Source organism: Siphateles boraxobius, unplaced genomic scaffold (genome assembly GCF_051911475.1).
Source record: "Siphateles boraxobius isolate OS27281-9 unplaced genomic scaffold, OSU_SipBor_1 7, whole genome shotgun sequence".
Classification (NCBI taxonomy): domain Eukaryota; kingdom Metazoa; phylum Chordata; class Actinopteri; order Cypriniformes; family Leuciscidae; genus Siphateles; species Siphateles boraxobius.
In genome coordinates this window covers 20,719,877-20,736,325 of record NW_027509197.1, presented here as the reverse complement: position 1 = coordinate 20,736,325, position 16,449 = coordinate 20,719,877, and the positions used below count along the sequence as shown (strand labels likewise).

The 16,449-nt window shown below is 38.2% G+C and overlaps 1 protein-coding gene across 3 annotated transcripts in view; it reads left to right on the top strand.

The window, feature by feature from the left end:
- Positions 1 to 16,449, top strand: part of arhgap15 (Rho GTPase activating protein 15) — a 63,113-nt gene that overhangs the window by 27,846 nt on the left and 18,818 nt on the right. For all 3 annotated transcript variants that reach the window (XM_077216200.1, XM_077216201.1, XM_077216199.1), the window contains 7 exons: positions 4,472 to 4,614; positions 5,297 to 5,356; positions 5,687 to 5,748; positions 6,171 to 6,258; positions 7,131 to 7,220; positions 15,391 to 15,489; positions 15,645 to 15,783. In XM_077216200.1, coding sequence (XP_077072315.1) covers positions 4,480 to 4,614; positions 5,297 to 5,356; positions 5,687 to 5,748; positions 6,171 to 6,258; positions 7,131 to 7,220; positions 15,391 to 15,489; positions 15,645 to 15,783 — 673 coding nt within the window. In that variant the 5' untranslated portion in view covers positions 4,472 to 4,479. The remainder of the gene's footprint in view (positions 1 to 4,471; positions 4,615 to 5,296; positions 5,357 to 5,686; positions 5,749 to 6,170; positions 6,259 to 7,130; positions 7,221 to 15,390; positions 15,490 to 15,644; positions 15,784 to 16,449) is intronic.

The following is a 16,449-nucleotide window of genomic DNA, read 5'->3' as shown; positions in this document are numbered from 1 at the left end:
GCTCATTACTGCCCAGCCAGTCAATTTCCTTTTTAGGAATAGAACTGGACTCGGTGACCATGACGGCTCGTTTATCGACACAGCGCGCGCGCCGTGTTCGCCACCTAGCCGCATCTTTCCAGAAGGGCAGCTTTCTCCCTTTGAAAACATTTCAAAGGATGTTGGGCTGTATGGCATCAGCTGCAGCGGTGCTCCAGCTGGGCCTACTGCGCATGCGCCCGCTCCAACGCTGGTTGAACGCTCGCGCGCCTCGCCGAGCCTGGGTGTCTGGCGGCCAGAAAATCAGAGTGACTCAGACCTGCATAACAGCTCTGCAGCCCTGGTTAGTGGCCGATTGGTACCAGCATGGAGTAATGATGGGAACCATCTCTTATCGGAAGGTCATCTCGACAGACGCGTCCAACTCGGGTTGGGGCGCGCTGTTCGAGGGCAGACCGGCCTTTGGCCAGTGGTCAGACCAGGAGAAGGGTTTTCACATAAACTGTCTGGAAATGATAGCGGTCGAGAACGCGCTGAAGTGCTTCCTCCCGTTTATACAGGACCAGCATGTTCTTGTCCGCTCGGACAACACATCTGTGGTATCCTATGTAAACCGTCAGGGCGGTGTCAGATCCAGAAATCTCTGCAATCTGACGGAACGCCTCCTTATTTGGTCACAGACGAACCTGCGCTCGCTGAGGGCGGCGCATGTGCCTGGCCATTTGAACGACGGCCCAGACAGACTGTCCAGGGACAATGTTCCCCCAGGGGAATGGTCCCTGCACCCCCAAACGGTCCAGAAACTGTGGCGCCTATTCGGCAGAGCGGAAGTCGACCTGTTTGCGTCAAAAGACAACGCTCAATGCCCGATGTTCTTCTCGAAGGACGAGGACGCGCTGGCCCAGGTTTGGCCCAGCCTCCCGCTATATGCTTTCCCTCCGGTCTCTCTGTTGCCACAGGTGATCAAGAGGATCAGGGAAACGCGCCACTCGGTGCTCCTCATAGCCCCGCGTTGGGAGAATCAGACTTGGTTCCCGGAACTGGCACGGCTGTCACATACAGCTCCGTGGCCGATTCCGGTGAGGGCAGATCTCCTCTCTCAAGCTCGCGGCACGATCTGGCATCCCCATCCAGAGCGCTGGTCTCTGCATGCATGGTTGATCAACGGGTACTCGTTGCCCTGCCAGAAGGAGTGATGAACACGATCACGCAGTCTAGAGCCCCTTCCACGAGAAGGCTCTACGCGTCTAAATGGTCGGTGTTCTCTGGATGGTGCACCGACAGAGGTCTGGACCCGCGGACATGCGGGGTGGCGCATCTGCTCACTTTCCTACAAGAGCTGTTGGATAAGGGAAGATCCCCATCCACGCTCAAAGTTTACGTGGCGGCCGTAGCAGCATTCGCGGAATCGACGCACGGCCAGTCACTGGGAAGACATGAGTTGGTCATCCGCTTCCTTAGAGGAGCTAGAAGGATGAATCCGCCGCGCCCCCCGTCGGTTCCCATGTGGGATCTTTCACTGGTCCTCGAGGCCCTGAAAGCTTTTCCATTTGAACCACTAGACTCCGTGGAGTTGAAATATCTATCACTAAAAGCCGTTTTTCTGACTGCACTGTCGTCAGTAAAACGTGTAGGGGATCTGCACGCGCTGTCTGTCAGCGCGTCGTGTCTTGAGTTCGGACCAAATGACTCTAAAGTCATCCTCAGACCTAGACATGGTTATGTCCCTAAAGTGATGGGCACTCCATTCAGAGCGCAAGTTATTTCGCTGTCAGTTCTCCCAGCATCTGACAGCGAAAGTGATGTGAATCTCCTCTGCCCTGTCAGAGCGCTGAGGTTTTACATTACGCCCTCAGCCTCCTTCAGGCGTTCGGAACAGCTTTTCGTTTCATTTGGTGGGCGCGCCAAGGGGCTTGCCTCCTCGAAACAGAGCCTGTCCAGATGGATAGTGGACGCTATAGCGGCAGCTTACGCGTCAAAAGGCCTGCAATGCCCTCTGGGCATCAGGGCTCATTCCACGAGAGGCGTGGCCTCGTCGTGGGCATGGTCCAGTGGAATTTCTATCCATGACATATGTGTAGCGGCGGGCTGGAGCTCCCCGTCTACCTTTGTCAGGTTTTATAACCTAGAAGTTCCTGCCTTGCAGGCTAAACTGTTGTCAGTCTGAAAAGAGGTGTATTCTGCCCAGATCTCCTGCTCAGATCACGTTCATGACTCAGCTCTCCTGGTTGAGCTGCACTAAGTAGGGTATGTGCCATATGACTATACAGACCGGCGCGCTGCTCTGTATTCCCTATGTGTGCTTATGTACAAGTGATGGCCCGCGTGGCTGGCCACCTTATTTTTTCCACTTATGGGGTTCCCCTTAAGCTCGGGGTCTCATGTGGATGCTTGGCGCGCACGGCGTTGACAAAGTGTTCCCGTAGCGTAAGCTAAACTTACGCAATACGAGAGAACCTCTAGAGAGGGAACGAGTATTGCGTAACCGGCCGTGCTCACGCCACGAGCGACTTCGCTTCAGTCGTCAAAAAACCAGAGAATTCAGCCTACAGCCCCTATTTTATACGCTAAGCCACGCCTATCTGGCGGGCTGTGACGCTATAAAGGCGCGGGCGCCCTTCATTGGGCGTGACGTCACGCCGGGCGCACTGGTAGGCTGCAGCAGTTGCCCGCAGGGCAGCCAATGAGCACGCGAGATGGCCTGCTCTAGGTCTGCTAGCTGCTGCACTGCGTTGACAAGTTATACAAAATTAAGGATAATTTTTTGGCTTCAGTATCTCGAGAAGATGAATCTTTCCCGTAGCGTAAGCTAAACTTACGCAATACTCGTTCCCTCTCTAGAGAGAACCGAGGTTACGTTAGTAACCGAGTATCGATATTGTTGGTACAATATGCGTCACACAACTAAACGTGTAATCATTTTCGAATTCCTCCGTTCTCGCAGTCCACACTACAATGCAAAAACGGAATTTGCAATTTTTTTTCCAAAAGCTGTGTCTTCATTGACAAAAACGACGTCTCAGTGTGGAAGGAAAGGAATGGAAAGAAAAGAAAAGAAATGAGTTTTCAAATGAAAACGTATTACCGCATGCTGCAGTTTTGTCATCTTTCGCTTTAAAGGCGGTTTACACGACACCATTTTGAAAACTAAAAACGGACAACTTTTTACATGACAACAGCATTTTAGTGGCCTGACAATGCTGACTTTTGTTTTTGTCTCCATGTAAACTACAAAAAACGCTGAAAATTTGTGAAAATGGTAATGTCATGCGCATACATATTATGTGTTCAGTCTATAGGTGCATACTTTTTCTTTACAATGTGGCATTGCCAACTACTTTTCTGGCATGCATGATGCAGCATTTTAATCGTTTTCGCAGATCAACGTTGTTGTCTGTACGTGAAAAACTCAAAGGAAAAAAGGTACAATTAAATGCTAAGCTCTTTCAAATTCTGATTGGCTGTCAATGTTTTTATTGTTCATCAGCTGGAAAATTTATTCTGAAAGGGATTCTAACTATATTGTTCTCTCTGCCTTTATCATTGAGGTTGTTAGCCCATGGTATTTGCTTCTGCTGAAGCCATCAGCCCGCATTATTTCATCTTATTTTTAAAATAATCATGTTTAACAGTGGAATTCCTGGTGAAAGACATTATGCATGTCGAAAAAAGCAACACGATCCAAAAAACCTCTTTATCTCTGTCCACTGTAATCGAATGATGTAATCGACTCGATCTCCCTATGCTTTCAAAATAACGTTTGTTATATATATTCATATTTTGCAATAAACTTAAAATATATTGTTTTTATAATCAACATTTGTAAAAAAGTAGTTTTATATTTATCCATCCTTTTTAATTTGATGTCATTCGCAATGCTTTCTTTCCCTCACTAAATCCGTTAAGGACACCTTTGTCTTTTTGTCTGATTTTCAAAAATGGCTATGTTCATATAACTCTTTAATGAAGACTATTTTAAAATCCCTATGGGAAAATGAATGAAAAATTCTTCTGGAACCAGTGCCGCCGGAAAAAGCCGCACTCTACTGTTATACCATGGTCTGTCTGAATACTCAATTCTGATTGGCTGGAATGTGTGCAATAAATCTGTTTTATGCACAGATAGTTCCAAGTCAATTTAAACACCATTCTAACACGCCTTTAATGCACTGCTTTCATTAGCCGTGTTTCCACTATCGGGCCAGTGCGAGTCAGGGCTTTAAACGGACCGTGCTGGGCTAATAGCCTCGGACCTGTTTTTTTTTTTTTTTTTTTTACAGAAAAGTTGAACTGTGTTTTCAGAGCAAGGATATTTTTCATAAAATGTCACTTTTTTAAGTGCATTTTCACCCAATTTATAATTAGAAATTTCTGTTGGCCAAAACTATTCTTTGATTATTTTTGTGTCTGACTGATTGATGTATTGTTCGTATTTTCAGCCAATCAAAAATGATAAATGACAGATTTTGTGTTATTGCTATTTTGTCTTCAGTGTCAGCGATGCATAAGCAGCCAGCACTGGTGCTTCCTGGAGCTGTTCAGATGAGGATCAAGAGCTCTCAGAACAGTACTGGAGAGAGACTCAGCCAGACAAAGTCTATGGTCTTACCGGAGCCTGACACACTACAGAAACCTGTGAGCATGAGCGCAATCACACAGTCCAAGACCAATTCAATGATTGTATGCCTCGCTGTCTGTCTATGTTGCATGAGGGTGTGTAACTTCATGCACCGTGTTATTTGCAGCTTCCTGTTGCGCTGGCAGTTTTTAGAAACACAGAACAGCAGAGGGCAGGCCAGCACTGCTGCACAGGGCCGGCTGCTATTACTGCTGGGAAAATTGTGCCATTTTCATCAAACTAAAGCTAACACAAAACATAAAATAAGCAGCTTAATAATCTGCTTTCTTGTTACTATAATAATAATTTTGTGTGGTAGTATGTACATTTTTATGATAAAAAAAACACCCTTTCACTAAATTGTCATTTTAATTATTTAAAAAAATTCAATATGGATGGAATTCAATTCAATATTAGATGTTACATAGAAATATGTAACATGTATGTTAAATCAAATTTAGTGCAGTGACTGTGTAAAGCCAAACCTTTCGCTGTAGGATAAATCAAATGACCTGGTAGGAAATAATCTGTAGTTTTATTGAACATTTAAGAAAGATCCATGTGTATTACTCCAAAGAAATAATTACAATAATAAAGAAAATTAAGTAAATTATTATTAATTTTAAAGTAAATTACAAAACATTTCTGGTCGTATCATGGTCCATAATTTCATTCAGGCAACGCATGCTCTTTGTTTAGATCAACCGTCACCGGAGGAACCAGTCTCAGCATAACATTGATGGTTCTGTTGGGCCGCAGGTATGATCTATCGTACCTCCTCCACTACCACCATCGTATGAAATTGGGTTTTTGGATGTGGGAGCCAGAAGAGCCTGCAGTAAATGATTTACGCTCACAAAAGTTAAACATATAATGATTATTTTGTAGAATGGGAATCTGAGCTGTATAAACAGATTTTAGTGTTTCATTACACAAGAAATGGGAAGCATGGTTTCAAAACCTTTTTTTTTTTTTCAGCTACTTAACCAATCAAATAAATTAAAATGCAGCAGCCAACCAGAGTGTTCTTAAGCTACTGTATTTTTTATTTATTCTGAAAGACTAATTTTTTTTTCTGTTCTGTTACAGACTATTTTAAAAGGAGAATATTTGAACAAAGCCAAAATTGCTGAAGGAGGAAAGAAATTACGGTCTGTCTCTATCTATCTATCTATCTATCTATCTATCTATCTATCTATCTATCTATCTATCTATCTATCTATCTATCTATCTATCTATCTATCTATCTATCTAGTTTGGTCACACTTTATTTTGGGGAACACATATTCACATTTCACTACGAGTTTTACCTCAATAAGCTCATATATTACAGCATATTACTAGCTAGTAAGGTAGTTTTTGTTGTGGTTAAGTTTAGGTATTGGGTAGGATTAAGGGATGTAGAATATGGTCATGCAGAATAATGCATTAATATGTGCTTTAAAAGTAATAAAAACAGCCAATATGCTAGTAATATTCAAGCTAATAAGCAACTAGTCTGGTGACAAATTTTCACTATTAACTAAAGTGTTACCGTGAATTTAATGTGTAATAACCTCAATTATTTTCACAGAAAAAACTGGACTTCAACCTGGGTTGTTCTCTGCTCCAATCAACTATTATTCTATAAAGAGAGCAAACAAGAAGCTGTTGCAAATTTGGTAAGACCACGGCACATATTTGCACACACCCACTACACCTGTATTATGGGAAAAAAACAATGAACAAATGTTTATGTCAACTGATAATTGTTACCTTTATAATAAAATAAATACTTGAATAATATGTCAAATCAGGAAAATAAAACAAAAGAATTTAATGAGTAGCTACAGTTGGGAGTTAAGCAGCATAACTGTTAGCAAATGGGTGGGGAAACATAATGATTTCCATATTTGTCTCAATTCTTTGCTTTGATGCTGACTATTTAAAACACTGCTGAAAAAAATAAATACTTATCATGCACGGGACATCATGCACAGGACTTTACAGCCATATTATTATTCTGCTGATTTGAGCAGCATGTTGCAGTGATAGAGAAAATGAGGTAGAGAAGAATAGAGGTTTACTACCTTCACATGCTTGTCATGCTTTTAAATGGTATGTCGAGGCCATCGATGGGGTCAACTCATATTAGTTTCAACATCACTCATGGTCAAGTGGCCATAAAGGCCCCGAGCTCTCTGCCATTTCTTAGGGCGATACACACAGAGGTTATCAGGATGAAGTTAAGTATTTTTGCCACCTCATTAAAACTGTAGCACTGTATGAAATGCCTTTTTACATAGTTTAAAAGCCTGACATGGAGCTTTTTTTTATTTTTATTCTTTTAATTCAAAGCAATTGAATATATTTGAATATAAATGTGAAAATCTGACAAATGTCAACTATTGATTTAATAGGCGATCTGTCCTGTATCAAAACATTGTGTTTGTAAATTGTTTATTATTTCACAAAGTCACGTAAGACATGAGAAACGTGGTGTTTCTATTAGTATCTTGGCAAACATGTTAATGTAATCGTACTTTCTCCACAGAAACCAGGTGGTAAAGCAGATGGTGTGGATCTGTGTGGGGCTATTATCGAGTGGACTAAAGAGAAATCCAGTCGAAAGAACGTGGTTCAGGTAGGACAGTCGAACACATTGAGCCAAAGTTCATTCTTTCATTCATTTTATTATCTGTTAGAACAGGAAAAACGACAACACTTTACAATAAAGTTTCATTAGTTAACATTAGTTAACTTATTAGTTAACATGAACTGATAATGCCCTTGTTAATTTCAACATTTACTAATACATTATTAATGTCAAATGTTGTGTTTGTTAACATTAGTTAATGCACTGTGAAGTAACACGAACAAACAATGAACAGCTGTATTTTTTATTAACTAACGTTTACAAAGATGAACAAATACAGAAACAAATGTATTGCTCAAGGTTAACTAACATACATTAACTAATGTTAACAAATGAGACCTTATTGTAAAGTGTTACTGGCAAAACTATTCAAAAACTAATAAATGCACTGTAATCTCAATTGCTATATAATACAGAAGCGTATTATCTAGTAAATCTTAATAGTGAAGATTAGCCAGAAGTGCCATCATTCTTGAGCTTGTGTCACAAGGTCTCACTTCTAATAACAACTTGGGCTTCCTGCTTCATCTTTAATAATCTATCCTTCCTTTTTCAGCTCAAATTTGTAATATCACAGCTTAACCAAACTGCTCAATACATTTATGAAGTCTCAAAGGATTGAAACATCTACAAAGAAACCTAATTGCTCAGTGAGCTTATAGCGTCCACTTTCACCGGGCTTGATATCGTCTCTTGGAGCTGGTGTCATACCTCTTAAAAACACTCAGGAAAAAATATGCACAGTCTTTTATCTGCATACCAGTGATTGGATGGATCTTTCAGGGTGCAGAGTTCTTCAACATTCAAAAGCATTTCCTGACATTTCTGTCCAGTCATTGTTGTCACGAAGACTTTTTATTAGGACTTATCTAAAGCGAGATAATCTTTCGGCTGGTGTTTGTGGGTGTGCCAAATGCTTATCAATAGATTGATAGCAGAGTTAGCTCTCATAATGAGGCAAAACGAGGATAAAAAGCCGATTTCTGATCTCATTGCGCACTTATAATATCTTATCACCGCCACTGTACTTGCTGTCCAGTATTTTGCCCAGAAATCTTTTTTTTTTATTTTCTGCAGGAGAGATTAAAAAGGCATTAAGCAGTAATCTTAAATAATCCCAAACTCTCACACAGAAAAAAGTGCTTGTAATGATGGTACAAGCCATTTCGTAGTCTGCCACCGCTGTCAATCAACCTCAACCGGGATTAGAAATTAGTGTGCAGGCTCGTTAATTCTGCAGCGTGGAGAGTTAGATTTGCAATCTGTGAGGCATTCAGCCAATGTCTCGAAGATCTGTGAGGCTTAGGGCAAGACAAAACACTTGTGTCAGATTGAGGGATAGTTGTGATTAAGGAAGTTCACGTTCTTTCATTGGAGGTTTTGATCAGTGTCTTAAGCATCTGGAGTTGACTTTCATTCCTTTTTGTGCTTCTGTCACTGCTGATATTAACCTTAAACGCTGGTGCAGATCCTTATATCTCTACTAATACCAGGATTACAGCATTTATCAGTTGAAACTTAGCAGCCTTGAACCTCAATCACAACGCTGGAGGTGCTTTATTTAGCATGTTTGCAAATTAACATATTGTGCACCAAGAGATTGTGCAAAAGTTTGGGGTCGGTAAGATGTCTTTTAAAGAAAGATCTTAAGCTCACCAAGGCTTTTTGTATTTGATCAAACATACAGTAATATTGTCAAATATTATTACAATTTAAAATGCAATATTTAAGTAGCTGTTTTCTATGTTCATATATTTTAAAATGTAATTTATTCCTGTGATGGCAAAGCTGAATTTTCACCATCATTAATTAAGTATTCGGTGTCACATGATCCTTCAGAAACCATTCTAATATGTTGTTTTGGTGTACCGGAAACATTTCTTGTTATTATTATTAATGTTGAGAACAGTTGTGCTGTTTAACATTTTGTGGGAATCGTGATACTTTTTTTTAAGGATTCTCTGATGAGAATATGTTTGAAGCAAAAAAAAAAAAAAATTGTAGCATTATAGATATCTTCACTGGCACTCCTTGCTGAACAAAATTAATTAATTAACAAAATAACCAAACTTTTTGGTGACTGGTAGTTTCAATAAATATTTCATATTACTGTGATTTATGTCAACATGTGAGTAAAAAGAACTAAGAATCTACTTCACTAGAAATTCTCATCACGGTGTTGTTCAGCAGTTTGACACTCACAGCCTTTCTGGTTCATTTAAAAGGGTTATGAACCAAGGGAGACATATGCATTTATCACTTTCAAAGCTCCCACAAAACTCAATCGGTTTTCATACGCACAGATGAAACTCTAGTGCTTCTGAGAACGCCACGTTTCTTTTAGAGAAAGTGTGGATGTATACACATTTATGCAAATCACATAAAACTCAATACAGAATTAAAAGTATGACTGAACCCTCGCTATTTCTAATTGGACCATTTGTATAGTCAGATTAACAAATTTCAAACCAAACCCCAAACTTTACTGAATGGACAGTTAAAACATTGTTCAAAATATCTTATTTTGTTTTATGCAGCAGAAAGAAAGTCATACAGGTTTGGAACCAGCATTATTATTGTTAAATAAAAAAAATAAAAAAGGAATAATTATGACGACAGAATTAAAATTGTTTGGTAAATTAATCCTTTAGGTCTTACCTGTGAGAAAAAAAGACAAGTTCAAAATATTTTCATTGTACTAAACAACCCCCGGAAAAGTATTATCTTCCAAAACATTCTTCCTGAACACCAAAGTCCTTTATCGCACAGCCTATCAGTTTTCAGTGCAGCAGGAAACAAAAAAATGTCAGACAATGGAAATCCAATTCTCATCGCATCTGTGTTTGCGTCACCTGCGTGAAAAAGACTATCAAATCTAGCAATCCTGTTACACAAAAGCGACTGCACTAAGACCTTACAACTGCCTCATATTATTGAATAGTTGCCTGACATAAGTGTTTGAGAATCAAGAGGAAACATCTGAGGCTGATTGAAATATCATATGCTGGCATGTGGCGTCAAGCTGGAGACACAGCAGAACTAAAACTCAAACATTGCACTCTCCTTTCACCTGACACACACACTTTGAACCTGAATTAAAGGGGGAATCCTTTGCTGAGGTCAGTCAGACAGGGCGATCATAAATTAATAAATAAATCCTTCCTCAAAAAGTGGGCAGAGAATAAGCAGCAATTATGAACCAATTTGTACTGTTTGGAACATGGCCAGTGGAGGTTATTGCAATGTTTATAGGCACTGTGATAAATAGCATGTGGTTTATGTCCATACACCATCTACTCTACTGTCCGTGGAAGTGAAGATCTTTGGCCAGGCACTGTCAGATCTCGTGTCTCATGCACTCGGCACCTTTCGGGGATGTTTACTGCAGATTTTGACAGACTGACAGTCGTAGTGAGTATAGGAGAGATCTGACTCTTCAAATGGCTTGCCTAGAAGGACTGCTAAGTATCATGCTTTTGAAAAGACACTTTACAGGATTGAGCTAATGAAGTGATGTTTTGTGTAATTACAGAATGTTGTTTAGATTGTCACTCACTGCTGTACATGTAAACAGGCTTAACCTGACTGTCACGGCAGTGGAACACTCAATGCTGGACTTACTATCAAAAATATATTTGATCCAAGTGACATCAAATTGCAGGCTAAAGGCGTAGCGTATTTAGCCATTTGTGAGCAATGTTAGGACTATGCAAGGTCTGTGTTTAAGAAGTACCTTAAGTGTTGACATTTTTTCTTTCAAAACATTTTCTCAAATCTTTATTTAAAACACTTTTTACTCTCCTACTAGTTTTTTCTTATTATCATTATTTATTCCATGACAGTGTCATTTCCACCATAGTGCAAATGATGATTAGTTTATTAGACTTCCAATGACATTTTAAACTCTATAAAATAAAATGGCTGACTCTTTACTAAGGGTAATTTTATTACTAGAATTTTATTTATCCTAAATACATATAATTCAATAATATGTTAACCCTTTTTGCACAAAATTACAGTTAAATCGGAAATGACAACACATTTTGTGGTAATTTCAGTAAAAAAGTTTAATTGAAACTATTAGAAATAGTTTAGATTATCTTGGATTTTAAAATGTAATAAATGTATAATATTATATGAGACAAGGGTAAAAGGATAAAAACACATTTGAAAAGTAGTAAAAATAGTTTTTAGCTAAAACGTTGCCAATACACAATGTCATCATTAAGTGTTTTACACACATACAACAATCCGTTTAAATAAAAATCCCCTCCTGTGACATACAGTACAAGAGTCTAGTAGAAAATAGACATTGTGTGCATAGATATGAAATATATTACTGCACCACGCAATCTTTTCTTAAGACCATTTTGCAAGAGAGTTGAAGGAAGGTATTTGCTTGACCTCAAAGCTGCTTACATTGTATTGAGCGTTAATTTCAGTATTCAAACAATATACTTTATATTCTGTAATAATCATGGGATGAACGGAAGGATTTGAGATTCAGACAGCAGATTACAAAGGAGATTAGAGCAGCAAAATGACTATCTCTTAGCAAGAACATACGATTTACAACGCCTCAGTACAAATAGTTATTGCCCAGAAAAAACAAAGAATTCACTTTTTTTTTCTTTTTTCAATTTAAGAGGGTTTTGAACCCTAATTCCAACCAACCTACAAAAAACACTGCTAGAGAAAACACATTGTATAACAGTACTTTTGACACAAAAGCCCTTTGACATCTTCCCCTGGTCACTTTTATGGATCATTATGTTATTTATCACTTTGAATTTCTATTCAGCTGTTCAGTTGTGGAAGCTTTTGTATTTGCAAATTACAACTCACAATTTTAATCAAATCGACTGATGGTTCAATCCTTTACGGAAATAGCTCGCTCATTTAAAATTGCAATCTGGTGAATACAGTTACAGTAACAGTATTGCCACTCATGAAACACTTTACGAAGATTTTGTTTCTGTCATTGTTATTATTCATATTGTTAATGCGGCCTATGCAGCCTAAACCATTGAATTAAACATTGTGTGTGAGAAAGCATTAGGGGAATGCAGTGCATCTTCCTCCATTCCCTCTGATTTTGCTTTTGTTTTCTCTGGGAAGCCAGTAGCTCTCTAACCCAGACCCATCTCAGGAGTTGTGGAAAATTGGAGATAATTAACCCTACTATCTAATGCGCTTCAAAGTTGAGTTGTGTCTTTATGTAGCTTTCAAATTAATGTTTAATTTAACAGCAAAACACAAATGTTAAGTCACAAATGGCATTCTGGTCTTTGTACTGCTCTGCATAATTAAACATTAATGAAGAGTCAAAGTGAGAGCCCAGATATTCAAATTCCTCCTCATTAAACAGTATGATTAAAAGCATAGGGCTTTTATATGTTGTACTCTTTCTTATTTCCACTCACACAACACAAAACTTTCCTCTAGCCCAGTTTTCCAACCAGCTACTCTACTACTTTTCCTGACCATTAATATTATTTCACAACATATATATATATATATATATATATATATATATATATATATATATATATATATATATATTTGATCTATTATTTTTTGTGGTTGTTGTTATTTTTAACAACACTAGCAACATTGATATTGTCTAACAAGCCATCCAGGGTTATTTCACTGGCAGTAACAAAACACTGAGGATTTCAAATGAATTTACCAGTGTTAAATACAGAATTGTAATGTTAAGTTATGTAACATTACACAGTCCTATTAAGTCACTTTCACTTATATTTAATGCACACAATAACAATTTTAAGTTGAAAGTTTAATGTCACATACACAGTGATGCAAAGACAGTGAAATGTCATTGTACATTTTTTTGTAAAAAGTAAGAAGAAAATATATGTAGCAACAGTATACAAAATAAATGAGAGTTAATGGTTTGGAGAAGAAAAAGTATGGTTTTTGAAAAAATATACAGCATTAAGCCCTGTGCAGCAGTAAAATAAATAGTGCAGTATGAATAGTATAAGATTTGTTGTGTAAGCTGCCCATAACAGCATTAAATGTCCATAGAAATATGTGCGCATACTAAAAATATTGGCATTATATCTAAGGGCCCTTCTTTTCCATGGGCAGCACCACATGCAGAGATGAAACATGGCATAAATTATGAGAACTTGATTCCAGGGAGGTATTGGTGAATATGTCAATGGATAGTTGGAAAGATGATTATCATTTTTTTAGACACAGGGGACAGAACTCATGAGTCATCAGCTAACCCTCTCAGATAATCTTCATGAAATCAAAGACCAATGTGACGCTTGGTTTTGAAACAGCTTGATTTACAGGATGAGCTATTTTGAAAGACGTAAAAAATGTGTTTCAGTTTAACTTAATCGAGCTTTGGTGTTGAATTTATTAAGGCTGGTTTGGCTTTCAAATACTATTTGAATTATTTGATACATTGCGTGCTGGGTTCTGAAACATTATCACTTGGCTGTCTTCTGAATCAAAGTGGAGCGGCAATACGTCAGTGGCTCATTTAAATTTGAATGTCCGAAAAGAATGTTGGGTCACATGTATAAAATATCTGTCGAATCTGCATAAAAGGGGATCACTGATACTGCATGAGCTGTGTTGTATTAGCAAAACCAGAAAGAGATGTGAAACTGCCATCTGAAAGTTTCTTATGACCTGCAGCACAAATATCCTTCATTAAAGTGGGTCTGTTTCACCCGTTCAAACCGCCAATGAGGATTCCAACAAGTCCACCCCACTCGAAACTATTACTGTCATGTCCGCAGGCTCCCTCCAGGAAAGAAGGAGCTTCAGAACAAACATGCTCTCTCGGATGTTCCACTCTGAAGAATAGAGGGATCGCAAACACACTCTGACAAGAATTGTGCCCCTAACCATTCCCTCTGTATTCACTCCATCCCCAAAGAGACTGCGTGATTCCCCCTGCCACCCTCTCTCAAAGTCAGAAAAGTCTGTTTTAAACGGGGAAAACTTTGGACGTCTATGTGTAGTGACTCTATGGGGGGGAGGGGTGTTGTGGTTTGTTCTGTGATCCAGCCTGGTATTTTTAGAGACTGACCACTCTAAAATGATTTTAGGTTTTTAGAAATATGCAGTGTCAGCTCTCTTTAAAATAACAAGTGTCTCTTCTGTGCAACGGTATTTGACAATTCTGACCTTAGCGTTGGTGTTTGCTTGCATTCTTCTGGGAATGCCACTTATTCTATGCGACTGTGCCATGTGATGTTCTGCCAGTCTCGAGAAATAAGTCTAATGTTTAGTCAGGTATCACACTAATAACTTGTCATCTGAAATTTCTGATTTCTCATCTAACTTCTTCCTATAATGTATATTATTGATTTGCAATGGTATTTAAATAAATAATTAAAATATTTATTAATATATTGTATATTCATCTTATACATTACCTTTCAAAAGATTGGAGTTGGTAAGTCTCTTGTGCTCACCAAATCCGCATTTCTCTCATAAGTCTCTAATACTCACCAAGGTTAAAACACTTCAAAACAGTAATAATCCGAAATAGGGTTACTGTGTAAAATAACGGTTTCCTATGTTAATATATTTTAAAATGTAATTTATTCCTGTGATGGCAAAGCTGATTTTTCAGCATCATTACTGTAGTCTTTAGTGTCACATGATCCTTCAGAAATCAGTCTAATATGCTAATTTGTTGCTCAAGAAACATTTCTTTTGTTCAAATCTTTTGTATCATTATAAATGTATTTACTGTCACTTCTGTGCAATTTAATGTGTCCTCTCTGAGTAAAAGTATTAATTTCTTTAAAAATAAAAAATAAAAAAATACTGCCCCCAACTTTTGAAATACTTTTTTTCTTCTGATGTAAAAGCAATATTTCTTTGATTATAGTTATACAGAAAGAAAGATAAGAAAATGCAAGCAATATCATACTATTTTAGATTTTAGCTTAAAACCAAATATGCAAAATCGGCAATAGTGTGGAAAAGGTAGGCAATTACAAAAATAATTGTTCTTTTCAATTTTAGGATTGTGATGTAGTACTGTTTGATTATTCCATTTATACACAGGTCTGTTATGGCAGGGAGCGTTCACACAAAGTTTGCCAGCTGTATTTGTTTGAATGTCACTCTTTCAACTTTAATTTCAACCCTCTTTTACCAACAGATAACCACCCTAACTGGTCAGGAGTTTTTGCTGCAAGCAGATCACTTTCCAACCATCTGTAAATGGCATGATGCCCTCAAGAAAGCAGTGGACAGTCTGGTATGCCATTTCTTAAAAGACAAAATAGCTTTTTGCACATTTTTACTTTAACATGGACTGAACTGGGAAGTGAATCTTTACCAATACTTTATATGAAGGACTATATTTTAAAAATATTTTATCTGATGAATCTTTTATATGATGCTGTGGTTTAGTCGAGTGGAGCTGGAGGCAAGAGCTGTGGTAGAGCGGCCCTAAACAGATCCAACAGTACAGAATGCTTGCCCAGACCAACCTGTGAAGCCACCAAACCTAAACCAAAAGAGACCAAGTCTGAACACAGACGCTCCATCAGTGAGTAACACGTGTGTGTGAGTGTGTGAGAGAGTGAGAGAGGTGATAACTGGCAATCAGCACAGAGACTTCAGAAACAGTGAGTGTGTCGGGGTTGCAGCCTTGCTTCACCACTGTTTAATATCCACATTAATGAGTTAGCAGTACAGATGACAGTCTGTTCACAGACTTTATTTCTCCAAAAGAAATGTTGGTCATATTTTACCCCAAAATCCAAAGAATTGTTTTTTATTATTAAATAAAATGGACCCTATTTTAGGATCAGGATTTTTTTTGCATTTTAACTTTTTTTTTTTAGCATTTATTTTCATGACAATTAAGCAGTTCTCAATACTGTAATATAAAAAAAGATTATTTATGTTTTTTTTTCACTTCTGTTAATTAGTATTTAGATACAGTTACAAATTATATCACAAAAACAAGGATCTAATGAATAGATATAGATGTGTAAGAATATAGCCTACACATTTTCAATGAAAAAACCCACAACAACTCAAAAGCAAAATGAATAAAATGTGCTTAAAGGGGTCAAACTATGTGATTTATTTTGGTCTCTGTGGCTCTCATTAACCTTACCAATCTGATACGATCTGGTCCAGTCATGCTGGCAAAGTTGATCGATCTGCTTGGTCATTTGCATTTTCTGGTTCAGATTCGGCCTTGAAT